We start from the raw sequence: 25,161 nt of genomic DNA on the forward strand, positions 1-25,161 counted from the left end.
TTCTATAGCAGTATCTGCATTCTTTCTTACATTTTCAAAGCTGAGGAGGCAGAGAGGCTTCTCTTTGGCTTGCTTACCATTCATTTGGCCCCAAATACCATTTTGTGCAATAAGGTCTAGCATTGCCTGATAAAGAACAAGGTGTCCAGAACATCAAGACTCTGGGCATATCCTCCCTTGAGTTTTCCTTCACTGTTCATCACACTCTGAGAATGCTCATTGCCTGACCTTGAGACACCTGGACCCAACATCCTATGCAGCATCAGCACTTAACTTTTAACATGGTGTCTTTCAAGGCAGAGAAGACGGCTGAATTCAGCAGATGAAATCACCAACACGAGGTACTTAGGAAGTAAAAAGCAATTAACGTTCTGCTTTTCAAACATGTGTGGCTTCTCAAAGAGTAAAAAGGGAAAGTATCAGCTGGGCACGGTGACTCAAGCCTGTAATTCCAGCACTTTGGGAGGCCAAGGCGGGTGGATCACCTGAGGTCAGGAGTTCGAGACCAGCCTGGCCAAAATGGTGAAACCGCATCTCTACTAAAAATGCAAACATTAGCCAAGTGTGGTGGTGGGCGCCTGTACTCTCAGCTACTCAGGAGGCTAAGGCAGGAGAACTGCTTGGACCCAGGAGGCGGAGGTTACAGTGAGCCAAGATTGCACCACTGCACTCCAGCCTGGGTGACAAGAGAGGAACTGCATCTCAAAAAACAAACAAACACGAAAGTACCTATTCTGTGAAGGAGGCATATATGGAAAGCAGCTCCAAAGTGAAGGAGCTGAGAAACTAAAGAAGGAGATAGACAAATCAATTTTGTTGGTATTGGGTGGTTTACTGAAGGAACTTACAGACAGAAGTGTGGTCTTGGTCAGCCACAAAACAGGTAGATCTCTGCACCACTGCTCCCAGACCCAGGGCTTACAGACCATGAAGAAAGGGCATGTGTGCAGACAACCCTCCAGAACACGGATGCTGTGCGCATCACAGCCTGGAGTCTGTGTGACAACATCCAGGTTGACATGTTCTTACACTAGGGACAGTAAGTAAAGTAGTAATCAGGAGCCATTCAAAGGTCTCAAAGGAGGCTAATCAGAAGTCAACATGGCATGCTATAACAGATGTCTTAGAAAAAAAAAAAGGCAACACAGCAGATTAGCATCCAAGACAGAGTCCCTTTTGTTCCACAGCGTACAATCATTTGATATTTAAAATGAAACACAATAAATCCTCCTTGAGTAGGTCTAAATCTGTTAATATAAAAACATTCACTTCTTTTACAAATCATATTCAACTAGCAAAGGGAGAAACTCAAAGCTCCTAAAAATAACTGACTTGCAGAAGTCAATTACTAAGTAGTTATTCAAGACACTGGACCCAGTCCAGTGGGCTGTACCCAGACTCCTCACCCACTCTCACTCAGCAACTTAAAACAAGTGTATTTACACTCAAAACTAGGAAGGGATGGGCAGAGGTATATATTATCAAGTAAAGGTATAGAAAATAAAATCTTCAGTTAAATGAGAGTCCAAGTCAGTCTACCCCATTCTTTAAGCCAGAAGCTAGTCTACCCCATGCTTAAGCCAGAGGCTAGAAGCCGACTCATTAAGTGTCCCACACTCTGTAAGCCAACTTCATCCTGTCATAATAAATTTTAATTGTCTGAAAAATCAAACAATTCCATCCCTGCTCCACAGATGTAAAAGCAGTAACCTGAGATGTTCATTTTTCTGAATCTAATCTTTTACCCCCACATTATCATTTTCACTTTCTAACAACATTAAGAAATATTGTTTTTTTCCAACACAAAATATGAAAGGCTTAATGATTACCATAGAACGACAGCCTAGATTAAGGTAAAGAATCCTACTTTTTTCCTCCTCCACCCACTCAACCTCCAAATTACTCATGCTAGAGCCACGGGTGGTGAAATCCTGGTGTGGCTTATATCCCAACAGATACACAGGTAGCTGACAGCAGATGGAGCCTCAGGGGCTTTGCTATATTCCTGACTACTGGGATAGATGTTTGGATGGGGCACAACCACTTATCAGATAAGCCCTAAATAAATGAAAAAGTATAATGTGTTAGTTACGCATAAGGGAAACATTAAAACTGTGCCATTCGTCATGATACGTATTTCAAAAAATTTAAAACCTTTGATTACTGAAGATTTCAAACATATATTAAACAAGTATAACGAATTCCTCTGAACCATTATCCAACTCCAAAAGTCATCAAGTCATGATCAATTTGTTTTATCTACTCATTACCATAAAATATTTTGAAACAAATTCCCTACATTGTATCACCGGATCCCTGAGTTCTTCAGCATGTAAGTGTGATATAATTAAGCTCTGACTTCCTATAGCAGCGCAGTGAATTTCAAAGGAGGCTCACTCAGGGATGTCTGAATTCCACTGTTTTTAAAATCACACTTTTAAGTGAGGCAGGCTGTCTTCTGGTTTTCTTTTTCTTTTCTTTTTTTTTTTTGAGACAGGGTCTCACTCTGTTGCCCAGGCTGGAGTATAATAGTATGATCTCACCTCACTACAGCCTCAACCTCCCAGGCTCAAGCAATCCTCCAGCCTCAGCCTCCCAAGTTGCCAGGACTACAGGTGCACGCCACCATACTTGGCTAATTTTTGTATTTCTTGTCGAAATATGGTTTCACCATGTTGCCCAGTCTGGTCTTAAACTCCTGGACTCAAGTGATCCACCCGGCTTGGCCTCCCAAAGTGCTGGGATGACAGGCATGAGCGATGGTGCCTGGCCTTCGCCTGGTTTTCAAATCTTGATCTCCTAAACCAAGACGCCTCTGCAGCTGCCATGGGACAAAGGAAGGGCCTCAGGAAAGGAATCTGCAGTCTAGGCCACATAGCCTTCTCTCCTCACATCACCTCCATGGAGAATCACTGACTGTTTCATATACCACAATCCACAGGGAAATCCTGTCTGGGGAAAAAATGACTCTTTAAAGCTTCTGAATGGACCAAGCCTTTCTTTTTATATTTGGAGGAAACTGGGCTTCAGAGAGGCCCAAGGTAAAGTTCCACTTTCCCACATGCTAAACAAGCTCATTAAAGCATGCAATGTCAAACAAACACAGTAACCACCCACACCTTTTCTGAGAGTCTCAAATGGAAAGTCTTCTCTATAACTGATACTTGCATTTTTTCATCTGTTCTTGTGAGAATCAGAAGCTCTAAAAACACTGACTAGCTTTTTGAAATAATCCAACCTCTAGCTATTTCTATTACGAGTGAAAGTTAACTCACTGTAGTTGAAGCAGTCAATTTCAGTCTCTGTCCCCTCTCTTTCTTTATATACATCTCTGAAGACCATCCTAGGTTCATTCATAGAGAAGAAACTTTTTTGGAAACAATCCTATACATCTTCTTTCCACCCAAACATGGTTGAAACATTACAAATTAGAAGCCAACATGTAAGTTGTGATCTGTTTCTAGTTCCATGCATACGAATACTTCCCTGTAACACTGTCATTTTTTCATTCTCATTACCCCAATCGATTAGAATTCTGACAATAAAATGTACCATTTCCTCCCAATACCACACAACAGTCTTCCTTTAAACAGCTATAATAGCAGATGGCAACAGAGATAGACAAAGGTGATGGCAATACGTTTCTGTAGAATTGTACAGCTGCTTATGATGGACACCAAACATATTGATATTGCTTTAAGCACATATGGTCAAAGAAGTATTCTGCTCTTTAAAAAAATACTTCAATGCAGTCCCAGCTACTCGGAAGGCTGAGGATCGCTTGAGCCAGGGAGCAAAGGTCGTGCCACTGCACTCCAGCCTGGGTGATAGAGCAAGACCCTGTCTCAGAAAAAACAAGAACCTTCATAAAACTCATTACTGTCATATTTCTCTTCAAAAATTAATGCACTGAGGCTGGGTGTGGTGGCTCATGCCTGTAATCCCAGTGCTTTGGGAGCCAAGGAGGGTGGATCACCTGAGGTCAGGAGTTCCAGACCAGCCTGGCCGACATGGTGAAACCCCGTCTCTACTAAAAATACAAAAATTAGCCGGGCATGGTGGTGTGCCTGTAATTCTAGCTACTCGGGAGGCTGAGGTGGGAGAATTGCTTGAGCCTGGGAGGCGAAGGCTCACTGCAGTCTAGGCAACATTAATTTCACTGCCTCTTCAATAAATGATCCAATAAACTGCTTTCATAGCTCATTTCATTCATTTATCCATTCATAAATATTAACTGGAAATCCCTAGTCTAAACTGATGCTAGTCACTAAGTGAGAGCTAGAAATGACTCCTGGCCTGATTTGACAGTGACTGCACATGGATGGTATCTGAGCCATACATACTGAAGAGCCATGGGAGACACTGAAAGACAAAGGAAAAACTGAAAAGAAGTAACCAGTAGGAAAACTAGGAAAAGGCAGGGCTGAGGAAACAACGGAGGAGAAAATTTTAAGAAGAAAGTATTACTGCTGTCAAACTTCAAGAAGTCAAGGGAAAGTGACCAGAGCTGTGGTAAAGACAGACACACTGAGAAGATGGCCTTATGACCACAAGGCAGAAACAGGAGCAAGGCACCTGCAAGTCAAGAACACTCAGCACTGCAGGCAAAGCCCAGTGCTCGGAGAGAAAAGGAAGCATCTCCCTTCAGGGTTCAGTGGGGGCATGGCCCTGCTGACACACTGGTTTCTGACTTCTGGTGTCCAGAAATCTAAGACAACAAATTTCTGTAGTATGAAGCTACACCGTTTATGGTAGTTGGTGATGGCAGCCCCAGGAAACAGATATAACCATTTAAAAAAACTTAAGGAGGTTCATATTTATGTGAAACATATTTAATAATTACTTCTAAAAGAAGTTTCTTTTTTTAAATAAGAAAATATTCACGTCCAAAGTTTGTTTTAGTCACAGAATAGCCAATGAGTAGCACAGACATATAATCAGTTGCTGTGTCTCTAAGATACATACATGTAGAATAAACAGTACTGTTTCCTTTTAATAACATCCATCCAAAGTCAGGTAGGTAAAGCACACATTTTGGACAACTATCTTTTCTGACTTTTATAAGTAATTTATACCTGAGACTTCAAGACTTTGTTTGCTTTTTTAAAAACCAACAAGAAAGCAACCAAATTATTGATATTTTGGGATTTGTCACAATAAATAATTTAGATAATTTGATGTGTACTGACAACAAAATTACAGATTGATTCTGTTAAAGCTGAGGTTGGTTCATTCCTAAATGTCTCCTATAGCAGTGCAAAAAAACAAACAAACAAACAAACAAAACCAGAAAGGGATCATTATTCAATAACTTTTTGCTTCTTATCATTCCTTTAACAGACCTGATTTTTAAGCATCAACACTGCTATTTTTAATTTCAGCATAAACTCCCTCTACTAGTCACACATTGCTTAATGACAAGGATATGATCTGAGAAATGCATCGTCAGGTGATTTAGTCATGTGTGAACATCATAAATATACAAATGTTCACATAAACATACACAAACCTGGACAGTACAGCCTATTACATGCCTAGGCTATGTGGTATAGCCTGTTGCTCCAAAGCCACAAACCTGTACAGCACAGGACTGTATTGAATACTGTAGGCAACTGTAACACAACGGTTAAGTGTATATATAAAATAGCTAAAAATATTATATTATAGTATAGTAAAAATATGGTTTAAAAGATTAAAATGGTACATCTGCATAGGGCAACTTCCTTGTAATCTTAAGAGACCACTGTCATGTTTGTAGTCTCGTTGACTGAAACGTTTTATGCAGCACATGATTACATGCAGAAATATTTTAGATGACTGAAAAATACATTTTCCTTTGGAAACTAAGCTTTCCAAAACTACTGAAAGAGAAAAGCAAAATAATCATGATCTATACTCTGATAGATACATCCGTCTCTTAGGCTTCTCTCAGTGTGATACTGTACATAAATAAAAAGTTAATAATTAAGACTTAAAAAGTAGAGTGTAAAGAGTTTAATCTAGAATAAAAGAGGTACCTTTAGGCCAGTTGAGTTTCTCATTCCTTTACTCATTCAATGAGAAACAGATTCTGAACTGCAGTAGGTGCTATATGCACAAGAAATATGGTAAAGTCTCTTGCCTTGAAGAATCCCCTCTCTATTATATGGGGGAAGGAGGTGAGAGGGGGTGAAGAGGGGGTCTGTAAAATCAGTTATTACAATATAAGTACTTGTAGGTTATAATCAAACATATAGGAGAAAGCACTATGAACTTTTAAAAAGCAACACTAGCAAGTGGTTTTTCTCTTTCCTATAGCAAAGAGAAAAATATTTCTTATTAATTGTCCCATGTGTTTGCTCATTGCTGGGAAGACTAAATGTGCCCTCACTGAACCATCAAATAATAAGAACAGATAATATCAGATAATAAGATAATGGCAAAACTGCAATTTTATCCCTATTGTCTAACAGACTACATTTCTAAAACTAAAATACAAACATAATTTTTCAGTTAAAAGTTGGGCCAAAAAGTGATCAGCAAACTGCAAAAGAGGTATGCAAGAAACACACAGCCTAGGCTGAGCTACTCCAACGTTGACTGAATTCTAAGCACTAACTTATTTGAATCAAAGACAGAAACCGGTTTCATAACGATGACCACCTTTATAGCCTTCAGTTCTTTCTCCCTTATGGGATCATGAGAAGTGGTGGGCCCACACACACAAAAGCCCTTACTTAATGCAGTGCCTGGCCTATAACAGGGGTTCATTTAATGGTAATGCACTAGTCAGGAACACATGATCTGAGTTTTCACTCTCAAACCAAAGCAAGGACATTCCCACCACTTAAAAATGATTTTATATGCTATATCTATAAAAACATGAGCTTGGAAGGTTTATTCTATAACCAGAAAGTAAAGGTTACATTTCTTTGCACTTCCATTCTTGGTTAACCTAATCCATCCAGGAATCAGGAGAAGGGTACTACTTCAAGGTCAACGCTGCAGGAAAGGAGGTCTAAGAAGTGAAGAGCTCACTGCCGCTGTGTGGCAACTTCACATTTTCACTTTACTCCTAAACTATTAGGGATACAAATTTCAAACTGCATTTTTTTTTTTGGATTCATATTCTTTTCAAATGGCTGACGTAGTCCTGATTTTATCCAGGCAAGATAAACCTAACTGGGAGGTGAGGGAGTGAGGAGGGCAGAAGCATGGCTGAAGGAACAGGGAAAAGGGAAAGCTCTAGGAGTTCTTATCTCAGCACTAGACCAGGGGTCAGCCCAGGTTTTCTGTGAAAGGCCTGAAGGTAAATAATTTTTGTCTGTGGGCCACATTGGTCTGTGTCACAACTCAACTTTGCCAGCGTAGCACAAAACCACCACAGGCAACACACACAAATAAGCATGGCTGTGTTCCAGTAAAACTTCATTTGTGGACACTGAAATTTCAATTTCATGTATTTCACATGTGAAAAATATTTTTATTATTTTTTCAACCATTCAAAAATGTAAAATCCATCCCGAGCTCATGGGCCATACACAAAAAGGCAGCAGGCCAGATTTGGCCTGAGGGTCATAGTTCACCTGCCCCTATACATATTTTTTGTTTGAGGCAGAGTCTCACTCTGTAGCCCAAGATGCAGTGCAACGGTGTGATCTTGGCTCACTGCAACCTCTGCCTTCCAGGCTCAAACAATTCTCGTGCCTCAGCATCCTCACTAGCTGGGACTACAGGTGTGCGCCACCACACCCAGCTAATTTTTTGTATTTTAGTAGAGACTGGGTTTCCCCATGTTGCCCAGGGTGGTCTTGAACTCCTGAGCTCAGGTGATCCGCCTGCCTCAGCCTCCCAAAGTGCTGGGATTATAGGCGTGAGCCACCGCGCCCGGCCTACCAGCCCCTATATTGTTATTTATTTAGAGACATAGTCTTGATGGGTCACCCAGGCTAGAGTGCAGTGGCGCGATCTCGGCTCACTGCAACCTCTGTCTCCTGGGTTCAAGTGATTCTCCTGCCTCAGCCTCCACAGTAGCTGGGACTACAGGTGCGTGCCACCACGTCCAGCTAATTTTTTATTTTTTAGTAGAGATGGGGTTTCACCACGTTGGCCAGACTGGTCTTGAACTTCTGACCTCAAGTGATCCGCCTGCCTCGGCCTCCTAAAGTACCGGGATTATAGGCGTCAGCCACTGCATCCAGCCACCAGCCCCTATATTAAGCTGTTTTGAACCCAACCAGGAGAAACTTGAATTTTGTACTGTTTCTAATCAGTTATTTATAGATCCCTTCTATCTGAGGCAGAGAAAAAGTGACTTTGAGAATTTTTAAAGGGCAGGAATTTCTCAGGTGTGTTTGTCATTCAGGTATTCTCAAAAAACAACTATGTTTGAGTGCAACATAATTTAAAAGATAGAACAGCTAAAGGAGTAAGTATAGGTACATGGGTATGTCTTAGATGTTATTTTAGGACACCAAAAACTTCAGGGAAAAAAGGGTCAATGCCTTGTGAAGGTCTGGGGCTTCCAACCCACCGGAGCAAGCATGTCACTTGTGTCACTTCACTCTAACTATAACCACCAAACACAGTGGGTAATGCTCCACTGTACAAAGTATGTGAATAAAGTCAGTTTCAAGTCATATTTAATACTTTAAAACAAAAGTCTAGGAAGCCCAGTGTTTGTCATGCCACCTTTTACCTGCTTCAGTTTTGAACAATTTCAAGTTTGACGCCAGAATTATTTTCATGTGTATTACAGTGCTCTTTAAGTACATGCACCTCATGTTTCAGAGCACAGCCTTTTATTTAAACTTTAAGAGAAAAAAATGTTTTCTGGCAGTGGCCATGGCCAATTTTAGTCTCTGAAAGTTTTTCTGTTAAGAGTCCACAAACATAACAAGAAACGAACACGTGAGTAAGAAGGAATGAGAGTTGGAATGGGTCTTATGCAATACTTGAGACAGTGTGAAAGATGTTTGATAGCACATGTATTCAAAACCAAATAACTGCTCATGCAGAGAAAATCTGTGGTCATATTCAATATGCCCAAACCTAGGTGGGTGTTCCTGTGACAAGGCCTGTGTCTTATTCCTCACTGTATCTTTACTTTGCAAATAGTAGGCACTCAATAAAAATTAAACAATGAATTAACTGTATGGCACTATTCGCAAGATAACAATGCCACCTGCCTCACTGAATTGGTGGTTTGAATTCTGTGACAGTAAATAATGTTCAATAATAGTAGTTATTTTTATCCTTATTTTTTTAAAAAAAGAATAAACCAAGGCTTAAAAAGATTATATAACTTGTCCAACTGAGTGATACTGAAACTCTGGTGTACTAACTTCAAAGTCCTTACTCTCTCTGATTCCTATTAGCTCAGAAACTTCATTTAATCCTGAAAATAGGCTTAGTATAACTAGGGTAAAAAAAATATTACCTAAGCTGATTAAAAAAAAAATCCAGGCATAAACAGACAATGGTTTACCTTTCTTGGCTAACCTATACTTCTGAATAAGGAAAATGATCATTTTCTCTACATTAGGGGACAAAAGTGGCAGAAATACAAATCCCTTCTATGACCAGATAACTACATCACCAGAATGGGTGACAAAATATTTCTCTTTAAACAACTAGAACAGGCAATACTTAAGAATTACTCTTCCTCTTTTAATTAAATTCTAAGCAAAAAAAAAAAAATCTAGTTGTTCGAAAGAGCATTATAACTATGTAAATAACTACCTCCTTGGCATATCCGTTATTTTACTCATGAGTACTTTGGCTATTGTCTGAAAATAAAGAAAAGATTGGTTTAGAATTTTTTTTATATAACTAAATTTTTTCAAAAAAGGAAATTCCTCCAAACCCCGAAATCTGAAATTAAAACTGTTTTTGGTAACTTCACTCTTGGATCCACTGTAGACTGGAGTCTACCAATAAATGCTGGTTTCGGAGGTCACTTCCAATTGTCTATCTGGTTAGCAATACAGAGCTCAATATTTTAACTAACCTCACATACAAACTTCATAACAATTTAAACTCTGAGACTTTTAAATTGTTTAATCCAGTCAATTCAAAGTTAATACATTAAATGTAGCTAAGAGACACCTGACATAGTAGGCAGTAAGCTCTAATAATGTTAGTGTCAATAATAGTCCTTTAATGCTACCCTCTTCAAAAATTGGTGAGTCAACAATTTTAAAATAAATGTTTCTTTAGCAAATTACAGTTATTGCAGTATAGCTGTCTATGACAAATACAAATTTAATAGAGAAGTTTTAAGCTTGTCAATTTGTCCTTGTTACATTTAAATAGAGAATTTAAAATAAACTCTAGAAGTTAGTTTGTAAGAAAAAGAACAATAGTACACAAAGTATAGATAACCTTCCCGCCATCTCACCAGAATATTCAAACACTTAAATTAAGACCTCCAAATTAAAGTACTAAATAGTAAATGTAGTTTAAAAAAAGGAAGTCTCTCTTTACTGCAGCCTTCTGTCATCAGTAAAACAGGAACACCCCAGGAACAGAGAAAATCTAAACCCTTCAGTTAACACAGTATTTTAACACATAGGCTTAATGTTGTAGAGGCTTTCAGAACCTCAAATCTAAGAAATTTTCAGTAGTTGCAACAACAAAAAAAATTATGTTGTTTTAGGGAAATTCACTCCGAAAGCCAAGAACTCTAACCTTTTTAGTTAAAAAGGTTTCCAGATTTTTGATGTCCTTCCTTCCTAGGCTACATTCAATAGTTCCACTGCATTCCTTTGTTACACCATTTCAGTAACAATCTCCATGACACCCCTCCCCCAACCCCAAACCACCACAAACTACCCCCCTTCATCAAAACACAGACAAAAACATGTTCCAATCAGCCAAAGAAAACTCTCTTTAAACTAAGGGGAAAAATCAATTGTTTTCAATTTAAAATATTTCTGGTGATTATATAATTTTTAAAGACATAACAACACTGCAGGTTTGGAGAAGGGGTAAAACAACTTAAAGGATTTGTGAAGAAATGGGCAAAAGTATTCTGGTTTTGCACAGTTCCAATCAGTACAATCTTGATATTGTGTTCAGTCTTTAATTACAGACTAAGAGGTTACTTTTCAATTAGTACTTCCCAAAGCTGCATCCACTTAGGCATGAATCCCCACTGCACTTACTAGATTAGATGTCTTGACCTTTAGCCAACCATGACTTTGCACTCACCTTAGCTCTTCCTCCGGTAACCCATTTACTCTCAAACTATCGGGACGATCTCGTCTTCTCCTGTAGAGACCTGAATGTGAAAGCTCTTTAAGCTGTAATGCAGTCATACTTCTCTCCACACATCAATTGCTGACACTTTAAAGCATTTATGCTCAGCAGTGTGGCTGCCAGGGGAAAGCAGTGTCCCTTGCGGAGGGACCTCAGCACACCTGACTCAGCCTTAGAAACCTCCAGGCAGGCCAAGCTGCTGAAGCACAGCTTCCTGTTTCTCACTGGTGAACACCCTCCTCAGCAAGGCACAACTTGCCTTATCTCTGGGCCTCGCACCTTGGGGAGGGGGGAGTCGGTGACCAAGAAGGCAGGTTACTTACTTGTTTATTAATAAGCAAAATTTAATTGTTATGAATAATCACACCAATTCCTTTAAAAACCTTGCCAGGACCACTCTGAACTAAAATTGGGCTAAAAAGCTCCAGTAAGGTACTCGCTAAAGAAGGGTCCTGCTGTTTTATTTGCCAGGAAATCCATCAACACTTCACAGGCAGTTGTCAGTTTAAAGAACCGCCTGGTTATAGTGAGCTCCTTAGGGACATTTTCCTTAAAAAGGAGAGGAGGGGCAGAATTCTAAAGGGAAGCAGTCCAATTCCTCCCCCTTACCACTCTACTCTAAATCCTCTTCAGAAGGGAAGGAAATGTCTTTGGTCCACCCACCCCTCATTAAATATTACTGAAAAATTCATAACTGAAAGGAAGATGGTTTCTTCATTCATTCATTGTAATTACTGGCTGTGAATAATGCCCTCTCCTAGGGCAGGCCACCCCAGCTGACACAATGCTGTGGGCTTTAAGGTGGAATGGGTCCTATATACCCTGTATTTATCTGTACATTTGACCTCGGAAAGTGACAATGTTAGGAAGGTTTTGGGTGTGGGGATGTGGACAATAGAGGACAGGTTTGGGGCAAGTCCTTCGTCATCCAGCTCAAAGTGATGCTACCCAACAGCAGGCACAGCACAGCCCTCCAATCCACTTCAGTCCCACTGGGAACATAGGACCACACCACAAACACAGGCTACCTCCCAGCAAGCTCTTAGCCAGTAGTCTGACTGCATGGTTCTAGGAATTTCTCTCTGGTCAATTTATACCAGCCTCTTTTCCTTTTAGAACCTTCTCGACAAGAGCACAGAGAAATGGGTCCAATAATATTTTTACACTAAGAGAGAGTTATTCCCATCTCTGAGAGAATCTGCTCTATATATACAAAAATTAAGGCAACCCATAGGAAAGGGAAGTCTATATCTTATTCCTTCACCCAGGACACAGATGCTAGTTCACCTGAGGGCTACCATTTGTTATGCTAGGTCCATGGCCCCAGGAAAAACAAATGACTTTTCATAATTGCCATTCGAACACAGCGTATGTTTTTAAAGATGCAGGGAAAAAATTTACAATTTTTGTCACTACACTAGATTTAATGAGTGATGAAACACGTTTTAAAAAATCAGTTGACAGTTACATCTGTCTCTGGAAGGGTACACAAAAAACCAGTAATACTGGCTGCTTCTGAGGGACCTGGGGAGACAGGAGCAGAAGGAAGCATTTCCACTACACACCACTCTACACCTTCTGAACTTTGAATATACTGCCACTCAAAAACAAATAGAATTTAGAAGATTTAAATACCAAACAATTTGATTTACAGTTACAGAAACATTTGAATTTAGAACTCCTAAAGTATCCAATTCTGTCTGGTTTTTTTTTTTTTTTTTTTTTTGGGACAGAGTCTCCCTCTGTCACCCAGGCTAGAGTGCAGTGGCATAATCTCAGCTCAGTGTAGCTTCCGCCTCCCAGGTTCAAGCGATTCTCGTGCCTCAGCCTCCCCAGCAGCTGGGATTACAGGGTTGCGCCACCACACCTGGCTAATTTTTGAATTTTTAGTAGAGATGAGGTTTTGCCATGTTGGCCAGGCTGGTCTCGAACTCCAAGCCTCAAGTGACCCAACTGCCTCGGCCTCCCAAATTGCTGGGATTACAGGCGTATGCCACCACGCCCAGCCTTCGTTTTTTAAAATCGAGACAAGTTAAAAAAAAAAATGAATAGAAATAACCACTAATCTTCCCTGTTTTCGCCTCACCATCAACACAGAATACACGCCTAATGAATAAAATACAAATCAATTGTATATTCATTGCAAATACAGAAATCCCAACATTAAATATGACCTGTCTCCATAGGAAATGTAAATAATTGCTTATTTTTAGAAGAGTTTTTAAAAATTAATGCAGCTTGCTGACAAGGGAAAAGAACTTGGTGACTACTAAAGGTTAACCAGACAGGAAACACCTAACTGTGTAGAATGAATCCTGCATTTGATGAGACTAGCGTTAAAAGGATGTGCAGGGGATGAGACAGGGTGGGGGAGAGCAGTAACAGGGACAGTTATCAAGCCATAAAACAAACGAGCTGAAACAATTCTTGCCCTCTGACTTTTAAAAAGGCTGTACTGACAAACAGGAACTTCAGCAAATCAATGTTTATGTTCTGAAGAAACTGCCACAACTGAGTAGAAGTAAATTCTGGGCCTTTGGGGAAGGCCCTTTTAACCAGGATCTTTTTTTTTTTTTTTTTTTTTTTTTGAGACGGAGTCTTGGTCTGTCACCAGGCTGGAGTGCAGTGGCGTGACCTCAGCTCACTGCAACCTCCACCTCCCTGCAACCTCCACCTCCCGGGTTCAAGCGATTCCCCTGCCTCAGGCTCCCAAGTAGCTGGGATTACAGGCACGCACAACCATGCCTGGCTAATTTTTTGTATTTTAGTAGAGATGGGGTTTCACCATGTTGGCCAAGATGGTCTTGATCTCCTGACCTTGTGATCCGCCCGCCTCAGCCTCCCAACAGGCTGGGATTACAGGCATGAACCACTGTGCCCTGCCTAACCAGGATCTTTTCACTGAAGACAGAGAGAGAGAGAGAGAGAGAGAGAGAGAGAGGACTGCTTTCCCTCCCCAGCACCCTTCAGACAGCAGCACATCAGCACAGGGAAGGAGGGCAGATGGGCAAACACCCAGCACACACAGCAGGGCCATGACAAAGAGAGGGAGGAGGAGTCCCCATCTATTTTTCCTTTCAAATGTACTTTCCCATGGAAATGGAATTATTAATTATGCCTGAATTCTCAGATCAGGCCCTATTTAAAAGGGTTTTAAATTTCAAATAAGTGTCTTAGCATGATTTTGACAGTACAGAGGGAGGCCTGTATAAATGCATTTTCTGTGGGTTTCCAAATAGAGATATTTTTCATTTTAGCACTCTAAAAAAATCTTTGAAGGTCAGTCCAGACTCTCATTCAATGCAGAATTCCCCACCATCATTTTCCCCATGGCCTCATCCCTATACAATATCTACGACCTGGGATTTTGTCTCTTCTTGGACACTTGCAGTGATGGGGAACTTACTACCTCATAAAACTCCCGGGGCTTTCCCCCACATGCCCAGTGGTTCTTAAGGAACAACAGTTCACAAAAACTGGGAATAAGACATTTGCCTTAACCATTGGTCTGGCCCTAATTACAACTTTTTGTCCTTTTTTCCAAACTGTTGGGTTCTCCCTGAATCTGTACTTTGACTCCAGCAGATCTCACACCCTCATCCCAGCTGAGAGGACTGGATTCCAGGAGGTCCCCGGACAGACTGTGCTTCCTCTCACTTTCTAGCCTTTGCACATATGGCTTGGTAAGACTGGAAGAAGGATCACTGGCAGGACTAACTCCTGATCATCCCACTAAGACTCACTACAAGGATCATCTCTTCCGAGAAACCTTTCTAAACCCCATATCCCTCTTACCGCTGCATCTATAGGGCCAGGGACATGGAAGACAGTCACGTTTGTTAAATAAGCTTTGTGCTTCAGTTGTTCAACCAATTAATTTTGAGAGCCTAATCATTTTACGATGTTATGTTTGAGAAGAAATCTCCAGAGTTTTGAAGGTTTTTCATTTCTGCATGTAACACTCAACGTTACCTAAATGATATTTTAAAAGACACACTTGTTCTACAGTTTTGGAAAAATTTACTTTCTTGGTGAGACTAAAACTATGAAGCTTTCATATTTGTGGAGTTGAACAGTACCTTCCACAAGTATAAACATTTTCCATTTGTGATAAGAATAAAAAATTAGCCTGGATTTTTGCCTAAACTTGTCATAGTCCAGCTTTTAGCATCCTGTTGCCATTAACCCCTTCAGATATAAGAGGGTAAAGAAACCTAATTAAACATCATTAATCATAAATATGATTGATTAATCATTAATCAAAATCATAAACATCATAAATATGATCATTAATGTTACTGAATCATCAATTATTTCTCCTATAAAGAGTTAAGAAAGCTGCAAGCTGGTTTCCATAGCTAACTGGGGCTCACTGCCAGTACACTAGGTACTAATGGCCCGTAAACTGGTTGAGCAGCTGTATATTTCCAGGCCATTAATTTCCTTGTGTGACATAAAAGAAGAATGTTATGTTTTGCAGCTAACTTTGCACTTGATGGAAATAAATCATTTTTAGTTTATGTTTTATCTCATAAATAATCATTTACAGGGAAAAGCAAATTTTATCTAATAAAGCAAGAATATCCCTCCATACTATGTCCAACACACATTCATCTGGCAAACATTTATTTGCCAGCCAAGCTGTCTTCCTAAGTGAGGTCTCTCAAGAGTGCTCTAGGCTATAAATCTGAAGGAAGAACAGGGCTATGTATCTGCTGCAGAAAAGGGTTCAATGATGTACCATTGTGAGTAGGCTCAAGGTCAAACTAACTGGAGCAGAGAGTATGAGAAGGCAGAAGCAACTGTCCACAAAAACTGTTCACTGTGTGGAAAAAAAAAAAATCACCAAAATATGGTCCCACTCACAAGCAGATAATATTGCAACTGTCTACAAGCCCCTCTGAACTTTCTCCTTAATCAGGCTTCCTGGACCTCTGACACATCTGAGTGGATAGGCTGAGCTGTCATTAAAGCTCATATGAGGCCAGTGTGGTGGCTCACGCCTGGGATCCCAGCAATGTGGGAGGCCGAGGTGAACAGACAGCTTGAGCCCAGGAGTTTGAGACCAGCCTGGGCAACACAGTGAGACCTTATCTTTACAAGTAATACAAAATTAGCTGGGCGTGGTGGTGAGTGCCTGTAGTCCCAACTACTAGGGAGACTGAGATGGGGGTATCATGATCACTTGAGCCTGGAAGGTCAAGGCTGCAGTGAGCTATGGTCACACCACTGCACTCCAGCTTGGGTGACAGAGTAAGACCCCTATATCCAAAAAAAAAAAAAAAAAAAAAAAAAAAAAAAAACACCCAAAAACAAACAAACAAATAAACAAAAAACAACAAAAAAAAAAAGCCCATGCAAACTTGCCTGTGTCATTCTCATACAGCAGCCTCTTCCACAACCAGCAACATGGGGCCATCAACAGTCTTCAATTTAGACCACTAACAAATGTTCTCAAAAGCCATGGATACAATATGCAAATTTTCCAGGTATATTTCCAAATAATTTAGAATGCAATTCTAAGTAACCTAACCAATCCCACATTTTCAAGGGGCCAAGGGAGAGTACAAGGTAGGTTAGTGGAAAGATACAAGAGGTGACCAGTAGACATTTAGCTGACAGTTCCATGTTTGGAAACTCCCTTGCTGTGACTACCTTATAAGTACACATGAAGTCATTTAACTATCACAGTCCTCCATTGTTCCATTTGGATCAGAAGTGGCTGAATTAAGTAACCTCCATGGTCTTCTCTGCAGGCTAACATTACTTGGTTTTCAGACAGGACCTGTGCAACATGACTCCCTGACTAAGCACACTTCTCTCCTTCTTCATATAGTCAGAAATCTCATTCCTGAATAAAGCAGGTACATATGGGCAGGCTCTGCACATTCAGCAATTTCCCAAAGGCATCAGTGTGCCAGGCCTTTGGGGTGTGCAGGAGAACCCTGAACAGCCTCTGGGCTCCCCAGATCCTTCTCCACAAACACCTTTTCTTTGGTCACAAAGCTGCTTGAGGATAAGAGCTCTAGAGTAGATAAGGACCACAAAAAGGCATGCTGATCACCCTAGCCCCAACATACCCCTCACCCCGCCCAAAGAGAACAGAGGGTCCTCCTCAACAGAGCGCTGACCTTTCAAGGGAAGGAACACAGACAGAAGCTTGCAGCAGGACTGCACTTTTCCTCCCTGAGGGCAAAATATAGGGTATCTCACTCAATGTAGTAAACTTGCTTCTGGAAAACTACATATAAAGCTAAAACTTTAGCACATAGAATAATTTTTCTTTCCCTAAATGAACTTATTTTTAAAAGGAATTCTAGTGGTACTCTTCACAAATGAGAGCTTTTCCACAAATCCAGATTTTCCCATAATTTGACTTAAAACTAGATACATATATATGTATTGAAATCACTTTTTAGATATTGTTTCTATCCATTCTGCCTGTCCACCAACTATACATACAACTATACGCTATAGATTCTAGCGTATCTATATCTGCTCAGCATATTTCTAAACTAAACCGTCATTACAAAAAAATCCAATAGGTTAAATACTTCTGTGTGAGAGGAGAAATGTAACAGTTACTTGCAAGCTAACAGTTCCGATATTCTGAAGACCAGAAAGAAAAAAAAAACGGTTCTTCTCCCTGCCCTGGAATTCAAGGGGTGTGTCTTAAAAAATAAACCACAATTCCTGCCCCACCCCAGTATAGGTTATGACTATAGCCAATATTGTCAACACATCAACTCTCACTTCAAAATTGTTTTTACCAGGTTATCAAAATACTCCCCAGGTTTTGTGTGAAGTCTAATCTTAAAGGCAACAACGCACATAACAAGCTGTGTGGCCACGTTTCTGATATCTATATTATCCCTGTATTTATTATTTTTTCCTACCTCCGATATAAAAGTTCAATTCAATGACACAAATAGAATTTAGAAATTTAAGGGTATCTAGCCCTAAAGACAAAAGTTTTTCAAAAACTTTTATTTCCTATGTAGTGTTACTATGCCAGAGTGACTGATGGCAACTGAAAATGATAATGTAAACATGTACTTGGCATAAAGGTGTGTTCATGATCTACCATTGAATGAAAAAAAGACCATAGGCTACAAGCTATGAGATTCTATTTCACATGAAAAGACCACATATGTACATATCATGTATGTGTCCACACCCTCCCCAGCATCTAGAGGAGTGTCTACCAAGACATCTCTGGTTGGCAGGGACTGGAAGCCTAGGCAGGGTCTGGGTGGTGAGAGAGCAAGTGCAGGGCAGTTCACGTGGAGGAGACGCCTGAGCATGGGGAGGACCTGTCAAGGGGATGAGACTGGCAGAGGCATGGGCCTTCCAAATCCGGACCACAGGTTTAAAATGGATGAGAAAAAAGCAAAAGTCACATGCTGAGGGTCTGTCATCAGCCAAGTATAAGAAACAACACAGAAGGGTGCCTGGTGTGCCCCCAACCCAGCTGTGCACCTCACATACCTTTAGTGAGCGTCTAACCTAGGCTGGGGTCTGCTCTTAGCAGCAGAGACTCAATGGCCTTGTGGAGCCTGCAGTCGAGTAGGGGACACTGGTATCAACCATATAATCACAATTTAAAACATGTCAAGTAGTAGAAAGTAGGGTGCAGAGTGGATGCTGACAGCAGGGAGGGGAGCAGGACAGCAGGGGCAAGCTTCCTGAGACAGAAACATTGGATCTGATCCAAGAAACCAGGCTCAAAAGCAAGAGGGCCTGACCCTGTGGCTGCGGGGAGGGCTGGGAGGTGAAATGAGACAAGAGACATGGGTGGTGGCATGTTTCAAAGGGCCTGGTGTTCTTCACCCCGAGAGCCAAGGGCAGCCCGTGTCTTAAGCAGGGTACTGACAAGATCCCATCTGTTTGCTGAGGACCCCTCTCTCTGAGGCAGCAAAGGCCCCAGGGTAAGGACCAGCACAGCTGTGCAGAGCCACATGGCAGTCCAGGGAACAGACAGCAGCTTGAACTAGCCAGCCAGGGTGGTGACAGAGAGAACAGCAAGGAGAGTGGACACAGAGATGTGTAGGAAGGGAGGGGAGAAGGGCAGACTGGACACAGAGGGCCAGGGAGGGAGGCAGGAAGCACCGACACTACTAACGTTTCTCCCCACATTCTTTTGTGGACATAGCAACAAACAGACCTGGTGAACTACAGCATGAGCCAGACGTACTTTATGTTGCCTTAATCTTGTCCACAGAAAGGTAAGTGTTTTAAACCTACTTTGACTCTAATAATAAAGACTTTTACGAGTTTACAAAAGAAAAAAGCTAGGACATAAAAATGTTTGCTTGTATTGTAAAGCTCAGTCAACTATTTATGTAATATAATTATTACTAACAACTGAGGTTGGAGTACCTACCCAGCACATTATGTGTTATTAACCTCCATCTCAACCCTATGAGGCATGTATCACAATTATACCCATTTACAGATGGGAAAACTGAGTCTTAAAGCAGTTAAACGACTTGACCAAACAATACAACCAATAAGAGAGTGTGGATCCAACCCAAGTCGATTTGACTGAAACAGGAATGTTTCAGTCATTAAACTGCACTGTCCCAGGGCCTAAAACATTCTTCCCCACAGACCATCACAAGGTCAAGTCTGAACCAGCATTGCCTCTTCAACACTGACAACCTAACCCCGGAAGCTTCTGGGAAACTGGGTGCATGACAGGCGCAGGAGCCGCAGCACAAGTCCCGGAGTGTAAACACTGACTAGAAACTACCCAGACACCTCAGCCAGCCCACACTTTCTCTCCCTCCAAATGACCCAGACCTAGTTCACGTGAATATTGTGAATGGTCGATTTGAGGTGTCTGAAAGGAGCCTCGTGAGGTGCTCGGGTGCAGTCCCCACTCATGTGTATTCCTTTTCAGCTGGTTTTCTCCTGCAGGTTTGGAGGCAAAAGCTAGTGAAAGAAAGTGACCTTCTACGTAAATGAATTCCTAGATTCCTTAGGAGTCTTTGGGTCCAAATTACCCAAACTACTTTATTTCCTTTTAGAGTACATGGAATTTTTCAATGTTTCCAACAGTTCTGGGAAAAAAAAAAAAGGCAGATTCTAACAGGTTTTCTTCATCATAGCAACTATGCTGAAACCAAGGGTACTGTTGAACAGCAACACGCACTGGAAGCAATACAAACAGCAAACTTCAGGAGGGCGTGGGTGTATGAAGAGGCAATGATGATGTGTGACCACACCGATTTCGGTTCCTCTGAGAACACTTCATACCACAAACACACTTTAGAGCTCAAGCCAGTCAAGCAGCCACTTGCTCCTACTGCTTCATGCAAAAGAACTCTGGTAAAGAAGGTGATTCTAATTCTAAAACACAAATCCAACCAGTCACTCCGTGAGACTAATAAAAGAAAGGCCTGAAGTTTTAATCCTCCAATCCTGATCTCAAGAACCCCTGCCAAGAGAAAAAACTCACTCTTAGGGCATATATATATACACATATATATATATATTTTAGATCACGGTTCACAGCAACTTCTGCCTCCCTGGCTCAAGCAATCCTCCTACCTCAGCCTCCTAGTAGCTGAGACTACAGGCTCACGCCACCACACCCAGCTAATTTCTGTATTTTTGTAGAGACAGGGTTTTGCCACGTTGCCCAGGCTGGTCTCGAATTCCCGAGCTCAAGCGATCTCCACGCCCTGGCCCCCCACAGAGCTGGGATTACAGGCGTGAGCTACTGCACCCAGCCTAGAGCCAATATTTTTGATTGATCAAAACATACTAGGGAACTATGTTCTACTGAATAAAAATTCCCAAAATAGAAGTGAAATACCTCAAAATGTAATGAGACCACTATATAGAACCAAAGCAAATGCACTATTTCTAAGGAAAGTGAAAAAAAACATTGATACGTTATTTTTTAAATCAGAGCCTTGGGGAAGACCCAGTTCCTTCCCCGGGGCTCAGTATGATTTAGGAAATAGCAACTTGGTCAAGAGCTAGATGTACTGAGTGCTTCTTATGCGCCCAGAACTGTGATAAGCACTTTGCATACACTTGCCAAATTTAGTTTTTATAATAATCCAATGAAATAGTACTATTACTATTCCCATTTCAAAGGTGATGAGACAGACATAGAAAGTGTAACTTACTATACAGTTACTACATAATTGAGTGAAAAACTGAAACCTGGCCTCAGCCTGGTTTTAAACCATAACAGTGTACTGCCTTCTAGTCAGAAAATGGTTATTTTTCTCAGCAGTAGATGAGAACTTATAATCAGAAATCATTTAAAAATTCAACCATGGCTAAACACAATGTGGTATCCTGGACTAGATGATGGCATAGAAAAAAGACATGATGAAGGTAATGGAAGGTGCTGACAAGAGGGGAAGCTAGGTGAGGACTATGTGAGGATCATCTGAGCTCCTGACCTCTGCAACTTTTCTATAAATCTAAAATTATTCCAAAATAAGGTTTATTTTAAAAATTCAAAACTTTAATTCTACATGACAACAGAGCTGGTATCTCTGTCAACGACTGGAGGAAAAACAGAGAAGGGGTTTTCCTGCAGATTAAGAGAGACTTAACAGACATATCAATCAAATGTATTATTAAACTATGGCCTTTGTTTAGATCTTGGTTTAAAGAAAACAAATGTAAAAGGCTACTCTTGGGACAAGTGAGGATATTTGATTATGGGTGGGGTACTGGATGGTGATAAAGAATTATCACTCATTTGTTAGATATGGTAATAGCATGTCCATCTTCTCAGAGACCAGCTTATAAAAGAAAATGTCCATCTCCTCAGGGACCAGCCCTGAGGTACTTTGGGATGAAATGACCTGATGTCTGGGATTTGCTTTTAAATAATTAAGAAAGAAAAGAAAAAAGAATATGTGAAGCAAATATGGCAAGACAGTATTAAGTGTGGGTGATGAGTATAAGAGGATTGTTTCTTCTATTTTTATATTAGAATGAAAATTTTCAGGCTAGCGGTGCAGTGGCTCAAGCCTGTAATTCCAGCACTTTGGGAGGCCAAGGCAGAAGAACTGCTTGAGGCCAGGAGCTTGAGACCACCTTGACCAACATAGTGAGACCCCATCTCTATTTTTAGAAAATAAAAAAGAATATTTTTATAATAATACACACATACACACACAAACACACACACACACATATATATTTTTTGTAACCGAGTCTCACTTTGTCGCCCAGTCTGGAGTGCAGTGGCACGATCTGGGCTCACTGCAAGCTCCACCTCCCAGGTTCACGCCATTCTCCTGCCTCACCTCAGCCTCCCAAGTAGCTGGGACCACAGGTGCCTGCCACCACACCCGGCAAATTTTTTTGTATTTTTAGTAGAGACAGGGTTTCACCATGTTAGCCAGGATAGTCTTGATCTCCTGACCTCGTGATCCGCCCACCTTGGCCTCCCAAAGTGCTGGGATTACAGGCATGAGCCACCGCGCCCGGCCAATAAAATATTTTTAAGTTAAAAAAAAAAGTTCAACCGTGGGGATGAAAACAAGCATAACTTCCTTAAAGCCAGAACGTCATACACTGCTGTATACATGTGCAGTGTGATGCCCCAATGGCAAAGCAGAAGGCATCACGTCAGGACTCCTGGGTTTTCTGGGTGCTTCCTCTAATGAGAGATCTGAAGTATCATATCTGAGGATGTTAAATAGATTGCCCAAGATCATATGAAATACATTAAGGGATATGTTACATTGTGAAAGAATGGCACCAGGAAAAGGGAGGAGAGAATATTCTAGGTGGAGAGGAGAATGCAAAGGCATGGGAAGGTGGAGAAGTGAGCCAGGGAACAGTGGGCGCCTCACTCTGGAAACAGCAGGAGCAATGACTGCGGGGAGACGGGAAGTTTAGAGTCAGCTTTTGAAGAGTGAGAGCCAGGCTGATGGGTTTATGTGACAGGTGATAAGCCGCACAAAGTTAGAATTCCGGGTGGGGAGGGGTGCAATCCTGGAGACAACCAGTTGTGGAAGCAGCTCCAGGCAGCAACACCTGCCATGGGGGAGGGGAGAGAAGACTCCAGAGGAGAAGCCTTTATGCTTTGCCAGGTAAACAGGTTGCTAAGAAAAAAATCAAACATGATTAGCACACACAACACAGGAAATTATTTTGCATGTATTTAGCCAGATCATGCCCCAAACAAGAACACTTCAAACCCTCAGTACTCTCGAATCATCGATCCCACCCTCTTTTTCTATTACTCTTGGGAGATAACCCCACCTACGTTAGAGAAAACGGAAGTCTTCAGAAAGACGCCACCTCAGCTGTCACCAAGCTATTGTCCCTACTTCTTTCAGAGTGCCCTCTGTTCAACTGCAAATTAAAATATAGCACAAAATTAGCCCTGCCCCAAGTCTGCGTTACTGTCACCTTGTTCTAGTGGCAGTAATGACAGTAATAATCATGGTGTTAATGCTTCACATACTATTTCATTTGATCCCCCTAACACCCTGTGAAATGAGCGGTATCCCTATTTCTCGGAAGTAGAAACTGGGCTCCCAACTGATGAGTGACGGAATGGGCATCAGGGGCCCCATCTATGATCACTCTACTACCCTGCTTCTCTCAAGATCAAGAAAACAGATTTCTAAAATTGTGATGTCTTCAACGAAATGCTGTATAGCTGTAAAAGAAAATTCACTGAAGCACAAATCTACATAAATAAATGTTTTAAAAATGTGAGTGGGCTGGGCGCGGTGGCTCACGCCTGTAATTCCAGCACTTTGGGAGGCCGAGGTGGGCAGATCACGAGGTCAAGAGATCGAGACCATCCTGGCCAACATGGTGAAACCTCGTCTCTGTTAAAAATATAAAAATTAGCTGGGTGTGGTGGTGGGCGCCTATAGTCCCAGCTACTCGGGAGGCTGAGGTAGGAGAATAGCTTGAACTCGGGAGGCGGAGGTTTCAGTGAGCCGAGATCACGCCATTGTACTCCAGCATGAGCGACAGAGTGAGACGCCGTCTCAAAAAAAAAAAAACCAAAAAAAAAACAGTGAGTGAAAAAGGCAACTTGCACAGTAACACAAACAGTACATACCAAGTAAAATATAAATGAAAGAAGGAATCCCATGCACTGTTAAGAATACATAAATGTGTAATGAAAGTATAAAGATATGCACAAAAGTGAGCCAAACTCCATTAAGGAAAGGGTTTCCTCGTGGAGGAAAACAGGAGGAGGGAATGTGATTGGAAGAGGAAACTGAACCAAGAGACCTCAACTCTGTTTGTAAGGTTTTATTTCTTGAGATGGGTGGTAGATATCTGGAGGTTCCTTTTATTAATTTCAGTATCTTCATTATTTTTAAAAGAAGGAAAGATGACGATGCAAAGCAAACACTCTGAGTATGTAAGTCCACAAAGTTTCAAAGCACTGTGCCTGCCACCATGTGGCTCCTGAAGATGTTACAGGCACACAATTTTCAGAGGACGAAAGAAACGGGCATTAACTCTGAGACCAATATCACATGAATGTTACCCACAGTGAAAGCCCAAGGAGCCCCTACTTGATACATAACCAATATTAAAATCATATCCATTTCCAAATAATGCTTAATAAAACAGAAGACATAAAACATTATGCTAGGAGCCCACTCAAAGGAAGACGAGAAAAGTTAAGGGATATAAACCATAAGACTAGCAAAAACAGATGGGAAAGACTGGGTTTCAGGCACAATTAACAGGTAAATGAGGACCTGTGAACTGACTTTAAGACCTGGAAGTAAATAAGCAAAAAGAATACAGTAAAATGGAACTCCACCCATGGTATTAATAATTTCACTTGTAAAAGTTAGTACTTTTAATATGCAAATTTATTAGAGAGATCAATACCTCTTTTCTAGTTATATCTAGCTTAGAGAGAAATACCTAAAAATTAAACCATGGTGAATCCTACTAGATGCA

At 41.1% G+C, this 25,161-nt stretch overlaps 1 protein-coding gene across 8 annotated transcripts in view; it reads right to left on the reverse strand.

Annotated features, from left to right (window-relative positions):
* LIMS1 (LIM zinc finger domain containing 1) overlaps window positions 1-25,161 on the reverse strand; it is a 156,254-nt gene that overhangs the window by 55,086 nt on the left and 76,007 nt on the right. For 2 of the 8 annotated variants that reach the window (XM_055243846.2, XM_063616656.1), the window contains exon 1: window positions 11,191-11,431. The exons of the other annotated variants lie outside the window; for them this stretch is intronic. In XM_055243846.2, the coding sequence (XP_055099821.1) occupies window positions 11,191-11,297 (107 nt within the window). In that variant the 5' untranslated portion in view covers window positions 11,298-11,431. Of the gene's footprint in view, window positions 1-11,190; window positions 11,432-25,161 lie in introns of those variants that run through there. 8 annotated transcript variants of the gene reach the window in all.

The sequence above is a fragment of the Symphalangus syndactylus genome, chromosome 14, assembly GCF_028878055.3.
Source record: "Symphalangus syndactylus isolate Jambi chromosome 14, NHGRI_mSymSyn1-v2.1_pri, whole genome shotgun sequence".
Classification (NCBI taxonomy): Eukaryota; Metazoa; Chordata; class Mammalia; order Primates; family Hylobatidae; genus Symphalangus; species Symphalangus syndactylus.